General features: G+C 45.7%; 1 protein-coding gene across 1 annotated transcript in view; it reads right to left on the bottom strand.

Moving 5' to 3' along the window:
* Positions 1 to 23,953, bottom strand: part of ABLIM3 (actin binding LIM protein family member 3) — a 145,132-nt gene extending 121,179 nt beyond the window's left edge. The window contains exons 1-2 of the mRNA XM_079915343.1: positions 23,813 to 23,953; positions 23,335 to 23,430 (exon numbers count right to left, since the gene is read on the bottom strand). Of these exons, the coding sequence (XP_079771469.1) occupies positions 23,335 to 23,347 (13 nt within the window). The 5' untranslated portion in view covers positions 23,348 to 23,430; positions 23,813 to 23,953. The remainder of the gene's footprint in view (positions 1 to 23,334; positions 23,431 to 23,812) is intronic.
* Between the last annotated feature and the right edge of the window lie 3,634 nt (positions 23,954 to 27,587).

Here is a 27,587-nt window from a genome sequence, read left to right as displayed (position 1 = left end):
ATGCTGAGGAGGGAAAACTTACCCAACAGTCAGAGCTGCTCAGAGATGAAATGAGCTGCTTTTCTAGATAGTGAGCCTCCTACATGTGGAAGCTGGCTGAGGCTGTGGCTTTACAGATAGAAATCAGATCTTTGAGAATCAGATGAATAACCGTATTAATAGGGAGCTTCAGTGGGTAGGAAGTCATATAAATGAGTGAGTGGACTGGAGTATGATGAAGGGAGGGGGAGAGGTGGCCAAAGAGGCATGGTTCCTACTCGATTTTGACTGACTCCTGCCATGTGGGGACATGAGCTCAGGGGAACCAGAAATCTAGATTTTAAACTAAAATCTCTCATTTTTTATAGCTTGGCTCAAATATTGGAAAAGAAAAAATAAAGAAGAACAGTATGTGAGTCAAGTAAAACACATGTATGGATCATTTTGTCACCCAGGCCACCGGGATAAGACAAACTTTAGTGTTTCTGTCAGCTTAAAAATGCTTTGATACTAAGAGAATAAAAGAAATTCCTTATAATTTATTGAGGGCTTTTTGATTTTCAGTGTGTCTTGACATCTTATTTCACGTTTTTGTATTGAATAGCACAGTCAGGACCAGAACACAGGACTTCTGTTGCCAAGTCTAGTGCTCAATGCTATGGCTGCAGGATCCACTGCACCAGAAAAGAGACCTGAACTCAGCAGAGTGGGTGGAATGAAATGGAAATGGGCGGTGAAGGCGGAAGAGCTAACTGGGCCGAGTGAGCAGGGAGAGAGCTCAGCAGCAAGCTGTGCGGTAGACATGACCAGGGCAGCGTGGACTAGAGAAGACAGTCCACTTGGATCCCAAGAGCAGCTATTCCACCCAGACCTTCCCTTGAATTCCAAGGCCCAGGAGCCACTGGAGCTAGTTTGATCCGGGTTTTAGTCACTTGCGATCTAAGACTTCTTACAAACACAAAGCCTTAAGGAGGGATTAAAATTTTGCACTACGATAGTATAAAAGCAGCCTTAGACAATATGTAAATGAGTGGGCATGGCTGTGTTTCAATAAAACTTTATTTACAAAGATAGGCAGTGGGCCAGAATTGACCTTTGAGCCATAGTTTGCCAACCCCTGCTATAGGATCATTCAATGGGCTAGTAGAATAAGTGTGTGTCTATGCTGAATGTCCTGATGCCACCCATATTTCAAGGCCAGCTCACGGGTTATTTGGCTGGGTTATTAGACTAGATGATCTTAAAGATCCCTACTTACCATGAGATTCAAGGATGCTTTGGCCTGAGTTTGCCTTAAAGATTTAAAGGTAGACTCTTAAGTCAAGCTATGTTTGGAATGGAAAGTTTCCTCCAACAAAATGTCTCCAATCATAATTACCAGTTGTATAACTGAACATATGTTGGTGGAAGCCTCAATTCATAGTGAGCCAGTTAAAATGCACGTAAGGGACAGCTAGCAGATCTTTCAAGTTAGAGTCCAGGCTGTTAATTACTTTTGTAAAAGAAATATATAAACACACAGATGGCAACTGTAGTAAATACGTTCAACTACATATAAATATCAAAATCCAGCCCACTCCTCAAGGTCTATCTCATATGCAACATACTTTTGGGAAGATTTCCAGATTCTCCCCTCATCCTCCCTCCCAACATGAGCTCTCTTATTTTAAACCTCATGGCATGTACTTCTTATGACTAAGCAGTGGTTCTCAAACTTGAGCACGCATCAGAATCCCTGGATGTCTTGTCAAAACACAGATTGCTGGACCCCACCACCAGGGTTTCTGATTCAGGAGAGCCAGGGTAGGGGCTGAGAATTTGCATCTCCAACAAGTTCCCGAGTGCTTGCTCATGCTGCTGGTTTGGTGACTACCTTTTGAGAACCATTCACCTAAAGCACAGTCTACCCTATAATATTGTAACTTTTGTGCCTGCCTTATTTCCCTAGCAGATTGTACATTACTTGAGGAGGGATGCTGTTGATGTTCATAAACCCTGAAGTATTCTGTGGGCATGCCACAAACATTTAGACACACCCATGGGATGAGTTGAGGGGTTAAGTTTTTGGCTAGGATGAACCTGACAGCTGTTTCCTACAACAGGAATTTCTGGAGCCCACAAGGAAGACAAATGCAGCAGACTTGTTCCCAAGCAGTAACCAGTAACCAGTAAAGGAAATTTCTGTGGCTAAACCACGCCGTAATAGAATTCACAACACTGTCAAGTTCAATATTCTGGTGTAAGACCAAAACCCAAATGAAATCCATTAAATGGTTATGCAACTTTTCCTATACATATTGCAGTTCTAGGTGTGTGTGTGTCTAAGGTGGGGTGAAGTGGGGGTGGACAATGTCGAATAATAGAAATGCTGAATGGGACTTCCCTGGTGGTCCAGAGGTTAAGAATCCACCTCCCAATGCAGGGGATGTGGGTTCGATCCCTGGTTGGGGAGCTAAGATCCCACATGCCGAGGGGCAACTAAGCCCGCGCCGCAACTACTGAGCCCGCACTCCACAACTAGCCTGCGCAGCACAACTAGAAAGCCTGCACGCCAAAACAAAGATCCCACATGCCGCAACTAAGACCCAACATGGCCAAATAAGTAAATAAATATTTTTTAAAAAAAGAAAAAAATAGAAATGCTAAAGGTTCTCTAAATACCCTTTATAGAAAAACCAAGAATAAAATGTATGCTGGGAATCAGACTGTATTTGGAGGCAGGGTCTTTAAAGAGGTTATTAAATTAAAATGAGGTCATTAGGGTGAGCTCTAATCCAATACGACTAGTGTCCTCATAAGAAGGGAAGATGAGGTTGCACAACTCTGTGAATATACTAAAAACCACTGAATTGTTTATTTTAAAAGGATGACTTTTACGTTATGTGAATCATATCTCAATAAAGTTGTCATTAAAAGAGAAAATAAGAGAAGACAAGGATACAGACACACACAGAGGGAAGACCATGTGAAGATACAGGGAGAAGCCAGCCATCTACAAGCCAAGGAGAGATGTCTCAGAAGAAACCAACCCTACTGACACCTAGATCTCAGACTTCTAGTCTCCAGAACTATCATTAAATAAATTTCTGTTGCTTAAGCCACTCATGTGGGATAGATTGTTATGGCAGCTCGAGAAAACTAATATAGACTCTAAATCATTATTTTAAATAGCATAAAGGGTATAAAAGCTGCCAGGAAATCAAGACCATGCAATGCCCCAGGAGTAGAAGGTGCCCTGTCCATCTACCCCTAGTTTTGGCCCTATTATCTCCAGCCTGGAGAATCCCCTCAGGTCCTAACTGGCCTCCTTTCCCCACTCATTTCTCCACACAGTCGCCAGTGATACTTTCAAAACGCAAATCCGATGATGCTTACCCCTGAAGTGCTGAAGTGCTCACCACTTCAGTGGCATTTAACACCATTTAATGGCTTCACTTTCCCCTTCGGATAAAGCCAGACTCCTTGCCATGGTCGACAAAGGCCTGCATGGCCTGGTCCCTGCCAGCCTCCCCCATCTCTTTTCAGACCCTCCTCCCCTCCGGCAGTAGGTGACAGTCACCTGGTTTTCTTTCTTTTCCTTCTAATACACCCTGCTCCCTCTCAACACTGGGAGACTCCCACTCCAAAACAGACATGACAGAGGTGCTTCCACACGCGGATGGGTTATAGGTCCTGAAAGATGCATCTTGAGGCAGACGGCTTTCAGTTCTTACTGCTCTTGCCCCACTGCCTCTGTCAGGCTGGTCACTGGTAGAAACTGTCTAAAGAACAGCCTAAAAGCACTATTTACAATACCCAAGACATGGAAACAACCCAAGTGCCCATCACAGAAATTGGCTTAAGAAGATGTGGTGTGTGTATATATATATACAATGGAATGTTACTCATCCACAAAAAAGGAATGAAATATTGCCACTTGCAGCAACATGGACGAACCTAAAGAATATCATACTAAGTGACGTCAGACAGAGAAAGACAAAAATTACATGGTATCGCTTACATGTGGAATCTAAAAACTAATACAAATGAATCTATATACAAAACAGAAACAGACTCACAGACATAGAAAACAAATTTATGGTCACCAAAGGGGAGAGGGATGGGGGGTGGGTGGGAGGGATAAATTAGGAGTATGGGATTCACAGATACAAACAGATACTGTACATAAAATACTGTTCCCTGGGCTATACAGAAGCAACAAGGATTTACTGTATAGCCCAGGGAACTATATTCAATATCTTGTAATAACCTATAATGAAAAATAATCTGAAAATATATATATATACCTTTGGTGTACACCTGATATTAACACAGTATTGTAAACCAACTATAATTCAATTTAAAAAACAGCTGAAAACTTTTAAAAGATTTTCAGTGTTGAGTGAGAGGAGTAGTAAACAGTGAGGCATACCGAGATTTACAAGGGTGTCCTTCCCAAACCGGCATGGGCGAATCCTGTGACGGGCACCATTCATCTGGGAATTGTAAAAGGAGCTGAAGGGTGACATTCTGGGCCTGTCGGCCAAAACAGAGCAGTCACCTGCTCTGATGGGCATGATGAAAGGGTTCTTTCTTTCTGGTCTGGCTTGCTCACTGCCCTTCCAGACACAAAGAGAAGAGCAAAGCTTCTATCCTATGGTCACTGTCCTGTGTCTCTTTTTATCATCATTTAATTATAGAGACCACACTTTCTGAATGAGATACTGAAACGCATGGTTGGATGCATGGCCTAACGACGGGATGGAATATTTGAAATGAGGACAGTTGTACACAAGGACATTAGACTCACAATGAACGGACACTTTTTACCTTGCCCCATTTACCTATAACCCAAATAAAGCTGGATTTGCCTTCTGCTCAATTTCTGTTCACAACTGTATTAAATTTTAATGACTAAAAGAAACACAGCCAACAATCAAAAGTTATAAGAAAAAACAATTCAAATATTTGCTGGCTTCTCTTTCAAAGAACAGCCAAGGGAGAAGGCATCTATTTAACACCTAGCAAAACAGAAGGTAACTCAAAGGTCTTCTCATTCACTGCCTTATTTGATGATCACAAAACATGAGTCAAGTGAGGCAAAATCACCCCACCTATTTTATAGATGAGCAAACTGAGGCTCAGGGAATTGAGATTGTCCCAGACTCCAATCCAGGCCTTTGGACAGCTAGTTCAGCGAGTTTTCTTTTCTACACTTGCAGACACGCATGCACAGATACACACCACTGGACTCCCTTTTCACCATTCTGCATCCTAAAATACTGGGTTTTTTTTAAATTTCTTGACACTAATGGCAGCAAAAAATGACTATTGCCAATGTAAGTTCAAGAAATCCCCAGAGATTCACCAGCATTTGATTCCCAAACCCCAGCTAAGTGTGGAGCTCAAACAAGAAGGAACAAACATCAATGGAGAATACACGCATTTTCACTCTCACAGCCTTTCTAAACTAGATTAATGCCTCAAAAAAAAAAATCTACCAGAATACCTCTCTTCTAGCCAAAGAGGCATTCTGTCCCCAGTCAACTCTAGGAACCCCGGTACAATAATGAACATGTGGGCCAGAGGCCCAAACTCACTGGCACAGGATAGATTTTCAGATGAGAAACAGAGAAGCCCCAAATCCCACTCACATAAAAGGCTTATTGATATTATCTGGTGAAAAGAATACAGATTGCAAGGGAGACAGCAAGGCAGAATTTTGGCTATGGAGGAAGTGGGTGGGAGGAAGGGGTAGACTTCTCTCCTATTTCAAAGCCCCTTAGATTTTCACCAGAGCATTCTCTTAAGTTCATACCCTCAAGTGGACTTTGCTACTGGCTAACAAGCATTTCTCCATAGCACAGAATGATGTCGCAAAAGCCAAAATAATCCAGGTCAGCAAACATTCCAGTGGTAAAACAGAGGGTTTCAGAGAGCTCCCGTGGGCAGATCAGCTGAGGGTGATGCCCAGGTGCCCTGGACTTGGGGCTGACTCTCAGGAAAGAAACAGCCTCAATGAGGGCAATGGCTTTCACATCCAGAAACCCCCCAAAAGGTGATTTGATTATTAGAAGGAGAGAGAGGAAAGCAAGTAGGGCTAAAAGGCCACATGATGGACCAGAGGTCTGAAAAGTGCCAAAGAAGAGGATGGATGCGGACACAGGCATTCATTCCACCTGCTCTTGGGCCCTGGGCTGGGCATGGGATGCATAGGGCCCTGGAGATGGAGGACAATGGCTACATGATAGATAGTTAGCCTGCTTGTGCTTCAGACTCTTCTCAACCTGGAGATAAATGCAGAACCCCCAGGTCACAGCCCAGCAGAGGGACCACAAAGCAGACCCATAAATAGAAAGTGTCCTAGCCTTCCTAAGGATAAGGTTTCCTTGAGTCCCCTGACGCAAAAAGCTCTTCCTTGGTGAGCGTGCTACAGTGATACTAGCATTATCCTGCTGTCACTTTCCTGACACCCACCAAGGCCCAGGGAAGACCTTGCTCCAAGCAGAAAGTCCTGAGTCAGCACAAACAGATTACAAAGTTCATTTGCTAATGTTAATACCATCTTCATTGGTGTAGTTAGTTATTGGGCAATATTTACTGGGTAATTTCTATGTGCCAACAACTGGGGAATTTACGCTGGTGAATAAAACAAGCATGTTTCTTCTCCTTTGGGGCTTTACAATTCCACAGGAAAGATACACAGTAAGCAACAGATAATTACAAAGTGTGACAAGAAAGAAGGAAATGAATAAGGCTTGGGGAGAGACAATCTGAAGGTAAACTATTTCAGCTGAGACTGCAAGGAGGCAAGGAATCCAGCCATGGAAGACCAGGGGCCAGAACAATGCAGGTGGAGAAATAGCATATACAAGGGTCCTAAGGCTGGAAAGTACCTGGTGAGTTCAAGGAGGCCAGTGTAGCTGGAACATTAGGGCCAGGAAGAGACCTGCACAAAATCGGTTAAAGAGGAAGCTCTTGAAAGGTACAATGCCTGGAAGTTCACCAAGCACTTTCCCAGGTGTGATAATAGTTGAAATAGTCCTTTGAGGTAAGCAAAGATAATAGGATAGACCCACTGAACTGATGAGGATATTAGCAGATGTCACAGAGCTAGTAGGAGAGCTGAGATTAGGAGTCAGTTCTTCTGTATCTAAGCCTAGGAATCTTTAAAAAGGTTTCATATATATATAATTGGGTATAATTTACAAGTAATTAAATATATAACTCTTAAATACAAAAAGTTTTGACAAATATATAAATGTAGACAACATCTCAGCCAAGACAGGGCACATTTCCATAATATGGAGATAATCTGCTATAACCTTTTGCAATCAATCATTCCATCCCCCAACCGGAGGCAAACTCTGTTATGATTTCCACCCATATAGATTAGTTCTGCCTGTTCTTGACCTTCTGATAATGGAATCATACAGTATGTGCTCTTTTTTGTCTGGCTTCTTTTACTCAGCATGCTTTTGAGCTTCATTCATGCTGTGGCATGTATCAATAGTTGGTTTGTTTTTTGCTGAGTGGCATGCTTATCCATTTGTCCATAAATGAACATTTGGGTTGTTCCCAGCTTTGGGATATCATGAATTAAGCTTCCAGGAACATTCCTGCACAAATCTTTTTGCAGATTTATGTTTTCATCTCTCGCAGATAAATACCTAGGAATGGAGTTGCTGGATCTTAATTAGGTGTGTGTTGAGTTTTTTTGAAACTGCCTAACAGTTTTCCGAAGTTGTACCATTTTACATTCCTACCAATAATGTATGAGGAATTTAAGCCCTTTCGGCGGGTGGAAAGAGGTGGCTTTAATTTGCTTTTCTCTGATGACTAATGATGCTGAGCATCCGTTTGTAAGTGTCTGCTACAATTTCTTGCCCATTTTTGCTGTTCTTAGTGTTCTAAGAAGTCATCGCCTACCTCAAAGTCATAAGATATTCTCCTATATTCTCTTCTAGAAGCTGTATAGTTTTAACTTTTAGTTTATGAAGGTCTATGGTCTATCTCAAATTAAGTTTTGTGTATTGACTAGTGATGAACAGGCTTGTCAAGTATAAGGATGCCTTTATTTTTATCTTATTTTTTACTTTTTAAAAAAGGTCTTTATTGAATTTGTTATAATATTGCTTCTGTTTTATGTTTTGGTTTTTTGGCCACGAGGCATGTGGGATCTTAGCTCCCTGACCAGGGATCGAACCCACACTCCCTGCATTGGAAGGCAAAGTCTTAACCACTGGACCGCCGGGGACATCCCTGTTTTTTTACTTTTTATTGTGGCATAACTTGCACAAAGTGTATAAATCTTAAGTGTAAAGTTCAAGAATTTTACATTTGTTTCCTCCATGTAACCACATTCAGATCATTTGAGGACTTCTTTTTATCATCAAAAATATTAGTTAGGGACTTCCCTGGTGGTCCAGTGGTAAAGAATCTGTCCTGCAATGCAGGGGAAGCAGGTTCGATTCCTGGTCGGGGAACTAAGATCCCACATGCTGTGGGGCAACTAAGCCCGTGCGCCGCAACTGCTGAGCCCATGCGCCTAAACTAGAGAGAGAAAACCCATGCGCCACAACTAGAGAGAAGCCTGCGTGCCACAGCGAAGAGCCCCCACGTTGCGAGGAAGATCCTGCATGCTGCAATTAAAAGACCCGACGCAGCCAAAAAAAAAAAAAAAAAATGTATATATTAGTTAGCCTCACTACCTTAGCATTATTTTAAAGTAATAGTTATTTTGCCATATTGATTTTTCTTATACATGTGCATTTGACAGAATATTACGCATTTGTGGCTTGGTGCACACATGGATTTATAAGTTCCAGCAGTAACGCTCTGACTCCCCAGTGGTCTGTTGCTTGCAGTTGTGGAGCAAATGCACTATTCCCTGCGGACACATGGCTCCTGTCCTCAAGGAGCTTATAATCTAAGAGGGGTGCTAGGAAATGCACATGAATAAACCATGTTGAGTTACAGCAAATGACCCATAACCATAAGAATGTTTTAAAACAGGACTGGAGGTCCAGTGGTTAAGACTCCATGCTTCCACTGCAGAGGGCACAGGTTCAATCCCTGGATGGGGAACTAAGATGCCACATGCTACATGGCATGGCCAAAAACTAAAAATAAAAAAAATGAGAGACACAGACAAGAATCCTATTTTTTTTAAAAAAATAAATAAAACAAGGGTCATGGACTTCAGAAAAGGGAATAAAACCACTTCAGGAGTGGATGAGAGGAAGCTTCTGGCCTAAAAATGGCTAGGATTTTGATAAATGAGGGTAATTACATGAGGTAATTGCCAATGGGAAAAAGGGTGAAATAACAACAACAGCAAGTACCTTAGTTAGGATCCTTTCCATTGTAATTTACAGAAACCCAACTGAAACTAGGTTAAGCAAAACAGGGAATCTGTTGGTTCTTGCAACTGGGAGGTCTACGGGTGGGGTGGGGTGGGGTGGGGTGGGTAGCCTCTGCCTTCAAATCTGGCTGAATTCTGAGGCTTTACTATATGGTCAGAGCTATGACGTCTTCTATTTTTCAGACAGCTTCTTCCCACATGTGGGACAGGAATGGCCACCAGAACCTCCAGAGCCTCATCTCCTCAGCTCAGCAATATCAATGGAATGAATACTTCCTCCCAGTATCTCCCTATCCAATTCCAGGGAATACTATGGTTGGCCTCTCTTGGGTCTAAGGTCCATTGAGGAACAAATCCTTGAGGCACAGGTAGATGGGGTACTCTGACTTGCTAGTCTAGGTCATGTGCCACCCCCTGGGGTAGGGGCAGAACACCATAACTGACAGCTCATTTGTACTGTTACATGGAGTTGGGGGGAAGTTCTTGCAAGGAATCAGATGGAGAGATGATAAAACATGTTGGACAGACAATCTGGCTATTGTATCAATACATCATTAAAAGGGAATGTGGGCTTAGAATAGGAAATGTGAATGGGGAGCAAAGTAGGAGGAGACTTTGCTTTGGACACTGAGGCACTGGCATGGAATATTGCCTTTTATGGCTTTTCCCAAGTGGAGAGCCTCTGGCCGAAATATCAAGAGCTGTCTACTCAACAGACCCCAGGGCAGCCTGTGCAGCCTGGCATTTAGTGGTCACATGAGTCATGTAATACCACAGTGTGAATTATGGGCTGTGCAGAAAATGAAGGCACACAGGGAATGGAGAAGGCCTTCTACAGTCCTTTCTGGGTTTATCTTTCCAGTGTAATCTTTATCATATTTGAAGTAAACTTCCTTTGTAGTTACAAAGATGAACTAAATAAGAGACATTAGGCATTTCTGTATCATCATTTTAGATTGGAATTCTAATGTTGGAAGAGGTCTTAGAGGTCATCTAGCATAAGGGTCGGCAAACTGGCCCACAGGTTAAATCCCCCTCCACCTTTATTTTTGGAAATAAATTGTGATCGGATGTCACCTCATCCATTTGACCACATATTGTCATGGGCTGCTTTCATGCCTCAGAGACCGTATGGCCCACAAAGCCCAAAATATTTACAACCTGGCCCTTTACAGAAAAAGTCTGCCAATACACGCTCCCTATTCAAGTAGGACTGTCCTCTACAACATTAATTTCACTGCTGACTCACGCCTGGATCAAAAGAGACAATTCACGGAAAGTTTAGAACATAGTTTGACATATAATAAAGCCCTCCTTAAATGTTAGCTAAATAAAAGTTCTGGGTTATCAGTACATACCTCTGCTCCCCTTTCCAATGGAAAGATCAAGAGGTGACTTGTCCTAACCATACCATACGTTGATTAATTTGTATATTGAAAGGGGTTTTCCGGGACTTCCCTAGTGGGGCAGTGGTTAAGGATCCGCCTGCCAATGCAGAGGACACGGGTTCGAGCCCTGTCTGGGAAGATCCCACATGCCGAGGAGCAACTAAGCCCGTAAGCCACAACTGCTGAGCCTGCGCTCTAGAGCCCATGCGCTACAACTGCTGAGGTGACGTGCCACAACTACTGAAGCCCGCACGCCTAGTGCCCATGCTCCACAAGAGAAGGCACCGCAATGAGAAGCCCGCGCACCGCAGTGAAGACCCAACGCAGACCCAACACAACCATAAATAAATAAATTTATGTATTAAAAAAAGATACCACCATTTAAAAAAAAACAAGAAAGAAGAAGGGGGTTTTCCCAACACATTCAAATGTATTTCCCTACTTTACTGCTGTTAATCATTATTGCATGCGTGCTAAGCATCTAACACCCATTCCCTTACTCAGCCCTCCCCTATTACTCCCTTCTTGAGAGGAACCTGAAGCTGTGTGTGAGGGTAGGGAGTAAAGCAAGTCACTGAAGGCTGCACAGCTAGTCGGTGGCTGAGCTGGAATTTGAACCCAGGCAGTCTGACTCCACAGCTCAAATGCTTATCAAATACACTATCTAAGGCGTCTCGATTTGGTCAGTAACCCAGTTTTCAAAGTATCAGTTCGCACAGTCCCAGCAATCAGAATCAGATAACAGGTCCACTTGCGAGGACAAGAGCAGTAACGCTGACAGCAACGCAGAGTGTGGCTGGGGGAACCACTGCCAGCTCGTCCTCTCTGCCCCTCATGCCTTCCCCTCTCACCCACTCACACCTGCTCCACGGTGCTTAGCCTGCCTCTACCGCCTCTGGGCTCTCCCATCCATCAGGTGCGTGTTGCCAAGGAGATCTTCCTAAATAATGCACAGCTCGGTGGCAGGGGCGGTGGGGGGGGGGGCAGCGGCGGTGGGGGTGTCACTGCTCAGCTCAAAACCTCTCATGGCTCCTCACTGGCCACAGACTGTAACAAATACTCCCCGGCCCGGCGTGTAAAACTCTCAGAGATCTGATCCTCCCCAGCTCCCCAGCCTTATTTCCTCACTGGCCACCTCCTCATACTCCATAGATTACAGACAACCGGACTTCCTGACCTTTCCCGAAACTCTCTGTATCTGTTTATTTCGCCCTCCCCCCAACAAGCCAGGGGCCGGGGATGCAGAAGTTGTATAACAAGCGATCGTGGAAGCTTGCCTGGGAGAACGGATGGATGAGCCCATCTGGAATGCCCTTCGTCCGCTTCCAAGCTACTTCTCAAGGTCTAGACTGAGTGCTACCTTCTCCACAAAGTATTCCCCAGGTCTTCCAGGGGAATTTGGCCTGTCTCCCTCTTCACTCTGTCCTTCCCTCTCAGCGCTCAAGAGGGTTTCGCCATATTTTAGCCACACATGCTCATGTCTGCCCCTGGGTGATGCTGGAAGGAGGCCGCCTGAGGTCACACACTCTGTCCTGTGCATCTCCGATCCCACAGCGCCTGGCACATCGCCATGCACAGAGCAGGGATTTGTGTCATTGCCCTAGTGAACAGGGCAGCAGTGCTGGGACATCCAACAGGAAACAAGACCAGCCACCCTAACCCATACTTTCCCCCCGTGACTCTCGTCACAGTAAAATGGGGAAAGACGGTGAAAAGGAGGAAGCAGGGAGGAGGGAAAAGATCCTCGGAGTCAGCTCGACATGGTTTCAAACACCTGCCCCACCACCTCCCAGCTCGTGTGACCTTTGAACCTCATTTCCCTTTTATGCAAAATGGGAGTATTAAATATTCCATGTGAAATTCATCCATTCACATATTCATTCACGGCTTCGTTACTTGTTAAATATGAGACTTAGGGCCAGCGACCTCTTTTCTGAGCCTCGGTTTGCACCTCTGTAAAATGAGGATATTATTAGCATCTACCTCACAGGACTTCCGTGAAGGTTAAGTGCATTCATGTCTATGAAGAGCTTAGCACTGTGCCTGGCACACAGTTAATGCTCAACAAACATGAACTGTCACTGGCAGTCATCACTTTGTGCCAAGTGCTGTAATGAGTTTGGAGGACTCAGCAGTGAACAAAACAGGCCTGTCACAGAGCCATGATGTGGCTTATAGTCCAAAAGGGAAAAGAGACAGAAATGAAGAAAACAAGCTAATGGCTAAAACAATTACCGACTGTGGTGAGTTCTGTGAAGGATGGTGAAAGCCAACAGCACAGAGGGGGACCATCCTTAGATACAGAGCAGGGAAGGGCCATGCAGGATTGTTGTAAGGATTAAATAAATACTATCTGTAAACAACTGCACTCAAATAGGCTGTAATTGGAAAAGAATGCCTCTTGATTAGGAGGAGGAGAAAATGGGTGTGAGGCTAAGGCATCTCTGATGGAGCTTGGGCTTCTCTTTGTTTCTGAAATGCTGCCTCCCAGGTCCCTTCTCCCTACATGTAGAGGGCCGAGGCTCTGTCTCTGCCCTTTGAAAAAGGAATTTATGGTCATCTGAGGTTCCTACGCCCTATAATCACAGGCAATTCTCCTTGTAGAACATCTCATGCTGACTGTGAAAATATCTAATTATACAGTTGCCTTAGATCATCCTTGGATGGGCAGGGTCTGGATCCCTGGGCTCTTTCTCCAGATTTCAAAAAGCAGGAACAGACCTCGGGCTGGCCCTGCCCCTGCACGCTGAGAGCAGCTTGCTGTGGGAAGATTGGCACTCGGTGGAGTGTGCTTCAGGTGCTTAAAATAGATCAACTGTGTCATTAGACTATTGCAAAGCAGTCCTTTCATTGGCCCTGCTGGTGCCGGCGAGGACAAGAGATAACAGCCCATGGAGAAAGACCTGTGCTTTGCACAAAATTAAGCAGATGCGAGGAAAAAGCTTTTGAAATGATACATGCAGTAGGGAGTGGCATTCTGCCAAAAGAGGGGGTGGGCCTGTGGCACGAGCACACAGCAGTAACCACAGCACAGGGGGCAATAAGACAGCAAAGTGGAGCCTGTGTGGACCTTCTGTCTGGATGGTGGTGCCCTCAGAAAAGAGGCTACGACTTCTGGGGTGCAGGGCACAACCCAGTAGCACAACCCAGTAGCAAAGGATCATCCATGCTCTCTTGGGGACACAAAACCAGAGTGTGGGGCTAACTCCCTACTGCTCCTTCAGGGCCCTCTCCCCAGCGTGTTTCAAGTCCTCCCACAGCTCCTAGGCATGCTCCGCCCTGAACGCACTGCTCAGATACAGCCTAATCAGGGTTCTGCAGAGCAGTGCTATGACCGCCTCCTGCCCCTGCAGCCTGGAATCACACTGTTGGGCAGCCCACATGGCTCTGATGCCTCCAAGCGAACCTGAGAGCAACTCAGCTCTCCCCCAACCATTTACTCCAATGGCTGGTGCCACAGACATTGGGAAGTGATGGCAGTTGAGGAAGGAAGAGTTCAGGCCATGTTTGGGAGGTAGGAATGACCAGATGTGGACACAGACTGAACACGGGAGAGTGAAGGAAAGGGAAATGCAGATGGGGGCTACTTTCTGACTACTAACTTTTGTTCCTGGGTAGATGGAGTTTCTAGCAATCAACTGGGACCACAGAGTAGAAGAAGGTTTTTTTTCTTTTAAAAAGAATAAGTTTATTAAATTTTAGTTTGAATTTGAAGTGCCTTGGAATATCCAGGTGGGCAACTTAGCAAATGGTCATAAAAATGAAAGTAAGAGAGATCTTCATAAAGAAAAAGAGAGTGGGTTTTTTTAATTAATGAATTGATTCAGCAAGTATCTTTTAAGCACTGACAATGTACTAGGCACTGTGCTTTGCCTTCTATGAATGATTTGCTAGGCTGATTTCTTCCAGAGAAATGAAGAAAAATCTGCTCTCAAGTGAAGAAATGTTAGCATTATCCAATTTTTCACCTTTCTTTCTCACGCAGGAGAGCCCCATCATAACAGAGGAGAGGTCTTGAGTAGCCATTTAGGGTCAATGTGTGACCTTTCAGTAATTATCCCTTAGCTGGGTGGGTATATAGACTGACCTTACTGATAGAGAGCTCATGCTGTTGACTAAATGTCCTCCACTGGAACAGGCATGTCCCATATGTCACAACAATCTCTGGAACGGTCCAGCCTCCCAGGGTACCTTCCTTTGGCTGGAAGAGGTACCCAGAGCTGGGACCAGTTATCCAGAACTGCTTTCCTTTGGTCTATGTCCCACCCCCTACTAACAGATTCCCCTGGAAGTGAAACTGACCTCTAGGAGATGGGGGTAGGACATTGTTTGCCCAACTGTAACCAACAGGATATGATCTCACCCTCTGGGAATGGGTCAGCTGGGGAAATAAGGACACCAAGCAGGATTTTGCTCACTTCAAGAGTACTTTACAGCATGGCACTGTTAATCAATTGCTAACTCCAGACAGGACTGTCTCCTATGATGAACAGATATGCTGCGGTTTCCTCAGATCTGTGTTTGATGTTATATGGATCATCTACTAGACTAGGGTTAAAAAATTCAAATGCCCATATATACAATAGATAAACAATAAGGATTTACTGTATAGCACAGGGAACCATACTCAATATCTTATAATAACTTACAATGGAAAAAAAAAAGAAAAAATATATACACGAATCCCTTTGCTGTATACCTGAAACTAACACAATACTGTACATCAATTATACTTCAATTCAAAATAAATTCAAATGCCTACAGTGGCAAGGTAACAGAAGAATATTAAGCTGTCCTTGTGCAATGTAATAGGAAGTGGTGGCAACTGTGGCTCTCTAGAGACCAGTACATGCCCCCCTGAACGCAGGCAATTCTACTTACTGTTGTCTGTCATGTAGGAACATAGAGGCAGGGTGCAAGGTCTTTCAACTGTTTTTAAAGAGAAGCTAGAAACCCCAGTTTTGATTTCTGAGTATTTGCAAATAATTCAAACTCACTGAAAAGCTGGTGTAGGGCAAATAAAACACGTCTCATCGTGCTGGCCACCAGCTGGCCCATTTTGGCGGACCCGTATGATCCACGAAAGCAAGGACTATGCCTGATATATTTACTGCTGTGTCTCCAGCAACATGCTCGGCACAGAGCTGGTGGTCAGTAAATATCTGTTGAGTGAACAAATGAACAATCCAATTCTTATTATCCATGCTGGACGTTCCCAGGAAGTAGGCAGATTGAAAAACACTACCACGACTGTAAATTCCATTTCACTGTTGAAATGCTACACTTGTGCATAATGACCAGAATAGGGGTAAGGTGGGGAGTGTGTTTTCTGCAGACAGACTGACTGTGGAACACTGAGTCAGCACGGTCCTCTTTTCTGGGCACCTCCTACGTGTGAACACTCCCCTTCAAGTTCTCAGGGGCAGGCTCCACCTCTGCTGGTCAGAGCTGGTAAAATGAGGGTTTAAGCATCAAGACTAGGTGGATAACCAATTATCAGCATCCTACACTAGCCCTGGGGAGTGGCCGGTACTCAGGAAAACTGATCCACAGGGAAATATTTTCCTTGAGGAGTCATTTACTTAACAAACACTATGTTACGGATTTAATTGTGTCCCCTCAAATTTGTATAGAGATGTCCTAAGCCCTAGTACTGCAGAATGTGACCTTATTTGGATATGTGGTCTTTACAGAGGTAATCAAGTTAAAATGATGTCATTAGGGTGGGCCTTCATCCAGTAAGACTGGTGTCCTTATCAAAAGGGGAAATCTGGACACAGAGATATGCATAGACAGAAAACGAATGTCAAGAGACAACAGAGGGAAGATGGCCACCCACAACCAAGGAGAGGGGCCTGGAGCAGATCCTTTCCTCACGGCCCTCAGAAGGAACCAACCCTGCTGACACTTTGATTTTGGACTTTCAGCTCCAGAACTATGAGACAATACATTTCTGTCATTTAAGCCACCCAGTTTGTAGTACTTTTGTGTTATGGCAGCTCTGGCAAACTAATATACACTATTTTTATTCGTTTTATAAACATTTGCTATATGCCAGGCACCATTTTAAGCAATTCACAACTCAACTTATTTATTCTTTATAACAACTTTGTGAGAGAGGCACTATTACTACACCCCCTGTGATTATCATTCGAGATGAGGATCAGAGGTACAGAGAAGGTAAGTGACTTGCCCAAGCACACACAGCAAGGAAAGGGCAGGGCTGGAAGGCGAACCCAGCTGTGCCCTTTAAAAACAATTTAACTGGCGAAACACCCAACAAGTAAGAGGTACTCACACACTTCTGGTTGTTTTCTGTTCTTTACAACGGTACTGGCTAATGCCAGGTATTAGCCAGTTGTTGACATTCACGGACACCAGATGTTATCTCAGTCAGATAAAGCTTTTGCCAGATAGGAGTGTTGGCGTTCAGAACTGATATCACTTCCTTTATGCAACGCAAGTACTCTTGAAATCACATTGTGATTTGCAGAGATGTGTTATACTCATTTTGGACTGTTTTAACCTTGTTCCTTATATTATTCCTCTAACCATCCCTTAGCCTTAAGTGGTCATTTGTCAACAAGTGCTCCATTCATTTGGGAAGCACTGTTTAAAAACAAATCTCTATTCTTATGAAGTATACAATCATCTCTATTTCATCTGTTTTGCAAATTTAGAATTTCTTTAAAGAGTATCCTCCTGTGTTTGTGTTTACAATGGATCCTTTCCTCTAGGAATTCTTAGCGTTCCTGACCTGGGCAATGACATTAGCAGAGGAAGGTCATCGTGCTCCTAGTGCTGGGTGTCTTCAATGCTGAAATCCCTTGCCTCCCCAGATCCACTCTGCTCCCTCTCTACCCTGGGAGGCTGACCATGGTGGGCCCATCAAGCCAGAGCCTTCCTTGCCCTCTGGCTCCTGGTTGGATCGGGTACCATAGGAAATCCAAGGGAGGAAGGAGAGAGAGGTCAGGATATTTATTCCCCTGGTTCCTTCCTTGGGGTGTTGCCATGAGCTGGCTGCCTTCCGGGAGCCAGAGGCCACTGCTCCTACCAGGCAGTCCCTCCCCTACAGCTTACTGGGTCTCTGGCTTCCTTTTTTTTTTTTTTTCCTTTTTAGGTCTGGGGGCAGGTGTGGTAAGAGTGGTAATGGGTCGCTGTTACTAGCCTCCCAGTCTTGGGCCATCCTGGCTTCTCCTTGTTTGTTTCTCTACACCCTTCTCACACACTTGCAAAGACTCCTGTTTAACTCCTCTCAAATTGCACATCTGTTCCCTGCCAGGACCCTAAGACAGACTCCTCTTCTCTTTCACCCTATAACTCGATCAGGTGCAAGGCCATGCAGACTTTATTTTCTAAAGCATCTTTCCACTTATTTCTATTCTTACAGCCACCCAAATCCTGGCCATCAGACCTTTTCTGAACTAGGCTAATTGTCTCTCATCTAGGATCTAACTTCCTGCCTTGCCCTTTTAGACTCATGCCATATACAATACCAGGTTAATCATCTTCCTGAAGGCTTCCTGAAAGCCGTGGCTCTCTTAGGTACAGAACCCAGCGCTGGCCACAATACCAGCAAAACAGGCTAATTTTCAACTAGAGGGTTTGGCTCTTATGACACCATCATTTCAGAACTTTGTTCTACTCAATGGCCAACTCAACTTAAGATTCAACTTCATTCCCTGAGACCCACCACCACTGAGTTTCTCATGTTATTTCACTTAATCGTCACAACAACCCAACTGGCACTACTGCCAACATTTTATAATGATAAAAATTCAGGTTGAGACATGATCTATCCTGTCCAATATTATAGAGAGACTACATGACAGATCTTAAATTTGAACTCAGGAATCCATACCCCAAAGCTTGGGCTTTTACTGCCCCAGTGTGCTGTCTGCTATCCCATGACATCTTTGTGAGCGTTATATGACCCCTTAATGCTCTCTGCAACAAAACAAAGTCTACTCCAAAAAGGTAGGTTGTTGGCATGTCAATCCATGATAACAACCAAGGAAGGGGCCATCAGAAGAAGCCAATGAAATGAGGGAGAATGCCTCTTGGTACCACTGTACATGGTATGCAGGACCCTCTCCAACCTCAAGGATGAGCCAGCGCTGGCTCTGTGCCTAGGAAAGCCACAGGCTTCAGGAGCTCTGGGAGTTCCAACCCAAGCAAAGCACAGCATTTTACGACACACAGAATTGACTCTGGTGCTCAGGGCCTCTGATGCTCTGGGGTCAACTCGGTCTCCCCTGGCTTTGATTCCCAGGTCTTGGGAACTCCTGGGGCCAACAGGGAATGGGAGACACTGACAGGGAATAACCAAAGACTTACTGTTGCCTAAGAAAATGCACATTAGGTGGTGAGGCCCTCATGGCTCTGGGGATCATGTGAGAGCAAGGGGTCTGGGGTCAGCTCTTTTCTTGCTCTGTAGGTTCTGGAAAATGAGACACAGGGGTGAGTGTGTGATGACACAGACAAAGCTCTGAAGGAACAGGGCCAAGGTGCACAGAGGAGAACATCATCGGGGACTGTTAGCTGGACTGGGGCTGGGAAGGTAAGGAGGGGCCATCCTGGGTGAGCAGGGGTGCTGGGCAGAGGGGCTGGTGCTGGTGGCAGGGAACTTTCCAGGAGGGAATTGAAGGAGGCAAACGTGACAGGAACATGGAGACTGTAGAGGCACATGTGGATGAGGTTGGGCTGTGAGCAAGGCTGGGCCACAGGGGACCCTCCAGGCCTTGCTGAGGGGTTTCCTCTTGCATCTTAAGAGCAATGGGATCTGCATTTTAAGCGAAGTGTGATGCGGAGGATGGATGAGGAGACTGAAGGGGGCTGCAGTAGGTGAAGGGAGACCAGTTAGGAGGCTGCCTCAGCAGGTTGGAGTCAAATAACAGATCCCTGGAATTAGGTTGGGTGTGCAGGGGGAAGGAAAGGTTGGACAGTAGACACACCCCACAGAGGCCAAGGTACAAATGATGACTCTGTTTTCCCAGAAGCCCTTGGCCCAGGGGAAGTACCATCTCAGTACTAGCCCTGGGTGGCCTGCTCATGCCTTTGGTGTCTTGTTCTCTCTGCAAGGAGCCCTCCTCCCCTTTTCCTTACTGGCTCAGAAGGCTGGAGCCCACCTGTTGCATTCTGCCAGGTCTGGACCACCATCCCACTCTACATCTCCAAAATTACCCATTTCTCTCATAGCCCTGCTTTGTGGTGTGCTAAAGCTCAGCTAGAATTCAGAAGAAAGAATTCTGATGAAACTAAAATGTACTCTGAGGAGTCACTGACTTGGCACTCCCCTGTTTTTGCCATCTGAGACGTGTTTCTTATTAATAAAAAAAAAATTACAGGGGCTTCCCTGGTGGCACAGTGGTTAAGAATCTGCCTGCCAATGCAAGGGACACAGGTTCGAGCCCTGGTCCGGGAAGATCCCACATGCCACGGAGCAACTAAGCCCGTGTGCCACAACTACTGAGCCTGTGCTCTAGAGCCCGCGAGCCACAACTACTGAAGCCCACGAGCCACAACTACTGAAAGCCTGCGCACCTAGAGCCCATGCTCTGCAACAAGAGAAGCCACTGCAATGAGAGGCCCGTGCACCACAACGAGGAGTGGCCCCCACTCGCCACAACTAGAGAGAGCCCGTGCACAGCAGTGAAGACCCAGAGCAGCCAAAAATAATAAATAAATAAATAATAAATTTAAAAAAAATTTACATATACTTACAAAGCAATCTCTCACAATCCTGTTTAATCCTCAAGATCACACTTCCACATTCCTTTCAATTTATGACAAAGATGTGACATCCGAGAGGTTGAATGACCTGCTCGCTAATTTCATCAAGTCAACAATGACAAGAACCACACTGACTACTGCAGTGACAATGACAGCCTGGCCACCATCGCTGGCATGATGCCAGCTATGTCCCGGTTACCACTCTCTGAACTTTACACGACACATGAACAATTATCTCCATTCCACTCTGAGGTAGGTCCCATCATTCCCATTTTGCAGATGACACAACCATGCTGAGGAACACACAGTTAATAAGTGAAAACAGGAGAACTAGAACCTGGGCCCACCTGATTGCAGGACCCACCTGATTGCAGGGCCCGAGCTATATCAACTCTTATGAGCTGTAAGACTGTAGCCGAGGCTCCTCTTCTCCAGATGAAGTGATTAGCAATGTAATAATAAGCGCATGCTTTGCCCCCACCTCAATGGTGACATCTGAACTGTTGGTTAGGCATGGCACACACTGTCGAAAATGCTATGCACCCAAGTACGTTTCAAAGTCCAACAATCACCTGCACTACTTGAAGAAGTTATTGAACATTAGCTAAAAGGTTTCACCTGTAAAACTGGAGCAATAATACCCATCTCACAGGTTGGATGTGAGAGCCTGGGTAGATGGTGCAGGTGAAATGCATAGCCCAGTGGCTGGTAAAGAGTGAGGACTCAGTAAGTGGAAGTGAAAGAAAAACCGAGGAACAGTTTCTCTTAGGTTCAATTTCAGGCATGATGAGGACTGAGTTAAGAATTTCACATCCTAAAGGGGAGAGCATTTTTGCTTACATCAGGTCACTCCAAGGACCTCATGCCAACGTTCTGTCCTTGTGACCTTATGACCCTGTCACTCCTTCACTCCTGCAATGTCTGATTTCTACCCTCTCCTTTTGCAGACTCCCAGGGTGGGGAGGAACCTCAATGATGATGAAGCCCAGCCTCTAAGCCTGAGCGTGAGTTTCTCCAGTGTGCCCCCAGGCAGCCCTTTAGAGAAGCACTTCCTCTTAGGGAAACTCAGGAGCCCCCAAGACTGTCCAAGTCGCTCTGTTTATTTTCCACCACTCCCAGAAAATAAACACACTCTCCCCACTTAGAAAAAGTATATGAGGCTGGAATGGCATTTTTGTTAGTCCTCTTCTTCTGCAGTATTCAATTCTATTGGTTGTTATTTGAAAATTTAAAAGAAGTAAAATCTGTTTCCTTCTTTCAGGAATACTCAGTGTTGCTAATGGGACAAGAGTTCCTTATGATTCCAAAGAGAGAAAAGGGCAGGGTCTGTTGCTTGTTACCTTATTTCTTAGTTCCTTGAAAAATAAATGAGCCACCTTTCTCTTCTGTCATTTAGTGAGAAAGAACTCCCATAAAAAATTTTTTCCCCTGGAGACAGTGAGAAGCGACAGGCAGTTCACATCCTTACTTGTCTGAGAGCACACAGATGCAAATATGTGGCCCATTAGGTGATCAGTTCTACCTAATTTTTGCTCTTTTCCTGAGCCTGGTGTGAAGCTGCGGCCCTGTTCCAGATTGTCAAAATCAAGAGGCAAAATTCTTGGGCTGTAAGAGGCAGAGGGAGTCCAGCTACACTCGCTTGCTTAGCATAGCTATGTAATACACAAAGGAAGACAGCAGAGAGATGAGTCATACAAATACATAGTAAATAAATATATTTCATTTCCATCTCCCTGGCTTTCGCTTTGTTTTCCCCCCTTCCATGCCATAAGCCTTAAAATGGAGGGAGGGTGAGGAAACTGGGTTTGGTCTGGGCACAGCCTCAGAAGGTATTGATTTCTATGGCCTTGCTTCTCAGCTCTAGCTTTTTTAGAAGAAACTTGCAGATTCTTAGATTAGAAGGACCTCTAATTCAACCCTTCTCATTTCACAGATGAGCAATTTGGGATCCAGAGAGGAGATGGCAAAATCATAGACCCAGGGAAGTGAATGTTCCTAGGGGTTCTCTGGTTTAACAACCCCGCCTGCTGCTAAATAACCCAGACAAGCAAAGCTGGCCGGGAGGCAGGAGGGGGGACTTGAACCCCGACCTCCTTCCAGGTGGCACCCATGCCACCCACCCCAGCAGGTGCCCATGGTCAAAGGTACTATATTGAGGAGAAAGGGATTGGGCCTCGTATTTCTTACTGCATTTCTCAGCAGCTGAGGCTCAGCCCAGCAGCAAAATGTCTGGTGCTGGCTCTGCAGAGCAGTTGCTGCTTCTGGGATGTTAAGAGACCTTGGCCGAAGGGCTTGTCTCTTTTCTCTCATTCTCATGATGGCTAAAGAGCCTGCAGGTGTGTGAAAAAATCAGCCCTGTGCCCCTGGGGCTGCCTGCACACAAGAGCAGGATATTTCACAATCTCCAGACCCAAAGGTGGCTTCCTGATGATTTGTTTATCAAACTGCTCGTTCCTATCCCACGGCCTGCCCACATCCACTCACCCACCCACCAGCCCGAGGCCAGCCTCCCTGCTCTTCCCGGCTCCAGGACAAGCAGGGCCTTCCTTGGCTTTCTAGCTGTTAGCCCAGAGGTCTCCTCAGAGCCCCCCGAGTCAGACAATGGCCACACTACTGCTTCCGAGGCCTTGCCAGGCATTGCTAGAAGGAGACAAGCAGCCTTCCCCACACAGACAAGTGGCGCTGCCAATAAAACATGAGCACATCATCATGAAAAGCCGGAGCCACATCCCTGTGCCCAGGAGGGAGCACAGAAAGGACCAAAGAGGAGTCTGGGGGCCATGTGTCCCCCCGTGCCAGGCTTCTTCCTCCTTCCAGGCAGCCCCAGCGCCGGCTCCTGCACCTCCCGCCCCCACCCTGTTCCCATGGCAAAGAAGAGGAGGACCCACTTACTGCTCGTGTTCATGGTGATGCCTTCGCACTGGGTCTTTCAATACGGAGACTCCAGATGCTTTTTAAATCTTGCGATCTTCCGACCTCACTCATCACCTGGGGGTGAAAAGGGCAGTCCAGTGTCAGCTCTGTATCCTCAGGTGCTCTCTTTCTGCTGTCCCCCTGTCAGTCTGGGCTGTAGCCCCCGGCCTTGAAGGCGAGGGGGCTAATAGGCGCAGGTGAGAGCAGCAAGGAGGAGGAGGCAGAGAGGACGCGGGCGCCGGGTCCGTCCGCTCCTGGGACCCGACTGCCGGGCAGAAGCAGGGCTGGCAGCGCCTGCTCGCGCGCACCCCGACTATTGCAGCCCAGCGGCTCGGGAGCCCAAAGGGGGTGTGGACCACAGGGAAGCAGGGCGGGGGCAGTACGCGGGGCGCCGGGCTCCGCTGGACAGGGCGTCCCCACCCGGGCGCCGCGAGCAGCGACCCGCCCCAGGACCCACCTCTCGGCCAGCGTCGGGAGCCAGAGGCCCCTGCCCGGGCCCCTGCGACCGGTTCATGAATCCTGGTCCTCGTCTGGGGTCTCGAATTCCAAGGCGAGCAAAGCGAAATAGGAGAGCTCGACATCCATGATGCCGGCTCTCGGGGTGGCTGCGCAGGGGGCGCGGCCGCTCGCTGCTGCCACCTGCTGGACGCGTCGGCGCGTGTCCAGGCCCCGCCCCGCCCGGGCTTCTCCCTCGGTGCTGGGCTGTGAAGGGGGACCGATGGGACCCTGTGTCCTGCGGCCAACAAGGGGGTGCTTGAGCGCTGCTTCCCTTCCTTGATTCTGGGTTCTAAGGACTAGACCATGATAGGAGAATAGACCCTTCATCGGGAGGGGCTGTGAAGAAAGGATTGGCTTTGCAGGAAGCCAGTGTTCACTTCCAACTCTGCTTCTCACCAGCTGGGTGTAGTCTGGTCTTGAGCAGGTGACTGCTGTCTCTGCCTCTTCGTCCCCAAGTGTAGAAGGTGGCGACTGGACACGTGGATAAGAGATTAGGGGTTCCTCCAGTCTGCTAACTTCTGTCCCTACCTCCCCCTTCATACCCCTTATCACTGACCCATTTGTTACAATATTTTTAATCATCCCTCCTCTCCATGAGAATATTAGCTCCATCAAAGTATGGGTCTTGTCAGTTGGCATCACTGCCAGGCCCTCAATACCTAGAAGAGCACCTGGCACATAGTGGGTATCAATAAATATTTGTTGACAGAATGCCCCAGGTCTCTCCTGGATCTAATATCGTGCAGCCCTCAAGAGTAGAAGCTCCAGGAACGCCCGCCTTGAAACACCTCCCTGTCTGAGGCAAACAGCAGGTGAGTACCCTCATGACTCAACCTCACTGGTTCACCCAGTTTTGTATGGCCAAAAGTTTTCTTTTTCCTGGAATCAGTTTTTGAAGGTGTGTATTAAAGAGACCTAAATTCTCATTCTCTTGGTCATGGTGAATTCAGTGAGGTGAGATTTTTTACATTCCCCTGACTACTTGCCCTGTCACCTTCTGAACCTAGTTCGTCGTCACAGAACCATGATTTTGGAGTGTAGAAGAACAAGACTGAAAGGACACATAATCCCTGTCTATACCATGTCTCTGGTTAGAGCACGGGTAGAATAAAAAAGCTGTGAACACTCACACCCCCAATTTGTAGACAAGGAAACAGTGGGTCAGAGAGGCTGAGCCACCTGCCCTCAGACACACAACATGTGGTGGCAGAACTGGACTAGAGCTTCTCGTTTCTAGGTTGGTCCCTTGTGAGAGTGAGTCACTGCATCAGAGTCTGAGAGGCCAGGGTAAGGGTAGGTGGCCACCCTCTTAAAACTGGGGAAAGAACATCTTTTAGGTAAATACAATGTTTCTACCTTACACAGGGTGAAAAACTTTGATATGGCTCAGGACTCCAAGATGTGACAGCCATTAAAGGATCTTTAGATAAATTGAAGGGTAATGGTTGAAACACGTTTCGATAGCTTATTAGGAGTTGTTGCCAATGGAGGGGGAACCTCCTCACAGTTTTGTTTGTATAATAATCACCTGAGAGATCTGCAAAAATGGCTCCTGGTTCCCTTGCTCTGCATTTGAAACAAGCATCCCAGGTGATTCACCACTCTTTGCTACTGAAAAGGCCTAGAATAACTTTGAAAACATAGTAGTGCTTAATACATACTTAAATGATTCCCAAAGATCTCTTTAGAGACCCCCTACATTTTCAGATTGAGATTCTTTATTCAATTCCCAAGTTACATGTAACTTGCTAGGTTCTAATTTTCTTCCCCCTGGGAGAAAGTTCAGGTAAATTTAATATGTAAAATTAAGACTTTTCAGTGAACGTATTTAGTTATCACCCAAAACCTCAATGTTCAGAACTTTTCAGATTTCAGGTTTACATAGTCAAATAAAAGCATATCATTCATTCAGCAGTCATTTATTGTGTGTCTACTCAGTGCTAGGCCCTGTGCTGACAGCTGGGGATACAAGAAGACAGACAAGGACCCTGGCCTCCTGGAGCATAAATCTTTGGGGAGGAGTGAGGATAGACGGTAACTAACTAAGCCAAGTGTGAATTAGGTAAACCAGACGGTGGCTTGGTTAAGAGCTCAGGAGCAGTTTCCAGCCTGGCTGATTTTCAGTCTTAGCTCCATCGTTTACTAGCAAGAGACTCAGCCTCTATAAGCCTCAAATTCTTCATCTGTAAAATGGTTATAATAGGGTACCTACCTCATGGATTGTGGTGTGTATGATAATATTCAGTGTAATGCTTGGCAAATGAAGACGATGTACGCTAATTATTAATATCATCCCTCATTTATACCTACCCTCAGAGACAGTCCTGTCATTTTCTACTGATGTAGAACTTTTGGGCTTTTCCATAGAGTGGTGGCCATGAAAATATGCCTCAGAATTTTCCAATTACAGGGGGCTTAACTGACCAGTTCTTCTTGTCTAGGGTTCTTTTACTACTACATCCAGCTGGGTGCTGATGAATTCAGCTCTTTGGAGAGACCATTGGTCCAGTCTAAAAGCTCCAATTAGCTTCTGTTGGGGAAACAATCTTATCTTCCCTGTGCAGTTATTAGGATAGGAAGAAAAGGGTTAAAAGAGGCTAAAAAAGCAATACCCGTGAGGATGTCCACAACAATCAGAGGCAGCCGGGAAGGACGCAGGAGGAAGCTGGGGGTGGGATCCTTGGTGGAATCAGCTGTGAAAATCATCAGGAAAGCAGAATCTTGGCTCTGCCCTCACGAGAGAATGGAGCTGAGAACCGCAGAGCAGAGGGTCCCTTTGTTTGGAAGTTTGTTTTGAACTTTATGACTCCAGAATGGAGATAAACAAGTCTCACTCAGGCGAATGCTCCTGGTGTTGGAAAACCAGGTGGCAAAACCATTGGGAGACAGATAATGGGAAAGAGGAAAACTTGGGGGCTTCACCCAGGCCGCTGCCCCCACTATGCTTCTCTTCTCCTCAGAGAGCCCCCTTCTTTCCTGACTTCCTGTCCCTAACTGGGGTGGTCCCTGGCTCTCCTCTCCACTTTCTGCCCCCTCATTGCTATTATTGCCTAACACGGCCCTAGGCCCCAACTTTTCTTTCCAGTTGCGTTTCTCTTGTTCCCATCCAGCTCCATCCTATACTTCTGTCCTCCACATCAGCCTGCCCCCCTCACCCCACTCCTGTGCTGCTCCTGGCCATTCATGAGTACACTCTCATCCATCCTCATTTTGAATACAAAAATCCTTCTGGCCTATGAGAGGTGGGAACAGTGGGCAGAGATAGATACTTGTGATCTGACAGTTTCTACTTGCCATCCCTAGACTATTTGAATATCCCTCCAAGAGGGAGTACTATACTTATTTTTATTTGAAAAATAATATGTAGTTTTTAATGACATGAGACAGATCTACATGCAGTAGTGAGGGAAGATTTTCACTGTATATGATTAAGTAAGAAAAGAAAATTGCAGAAAAATATATACAGTATGTCCTTCTTTAGGATAATGTATATATGTGGGTATATTGTATTACATATGATATAATACATATATAATACAGAGAACATACAGCATATACAGAATATATCATGTAAAATAGTTAAACCATTTTTTCCACAAATGGGATCCTCTATAGGTGCTACGTATACATAGATCTATAATGCATAGAGAAAGACCTGGAAGGGCACACTCCTAATTACCAGGCCCTCGGTTCAGGTGAGATTTTTGGATTATGTAGGTTTAACAAAATCATTT

The sequence above is a fragment of the Stenella coeruleoalba genome (assembly GCF_951394435.1).
Source record: "Stenella coeruleoalba genome assembly, chromosome: 3".
NCBI lineage: Eukaryota > Metazoa > Chordata > Mammalia > Artiodactyla > Delphinidae > Stenella > Stenella coeruleoalba.
The sequence above is the reverse complement of the archived record's forward strand: the minus strand, read 5'-3'. Positions and strand labels throughout refer to the sequence as shown.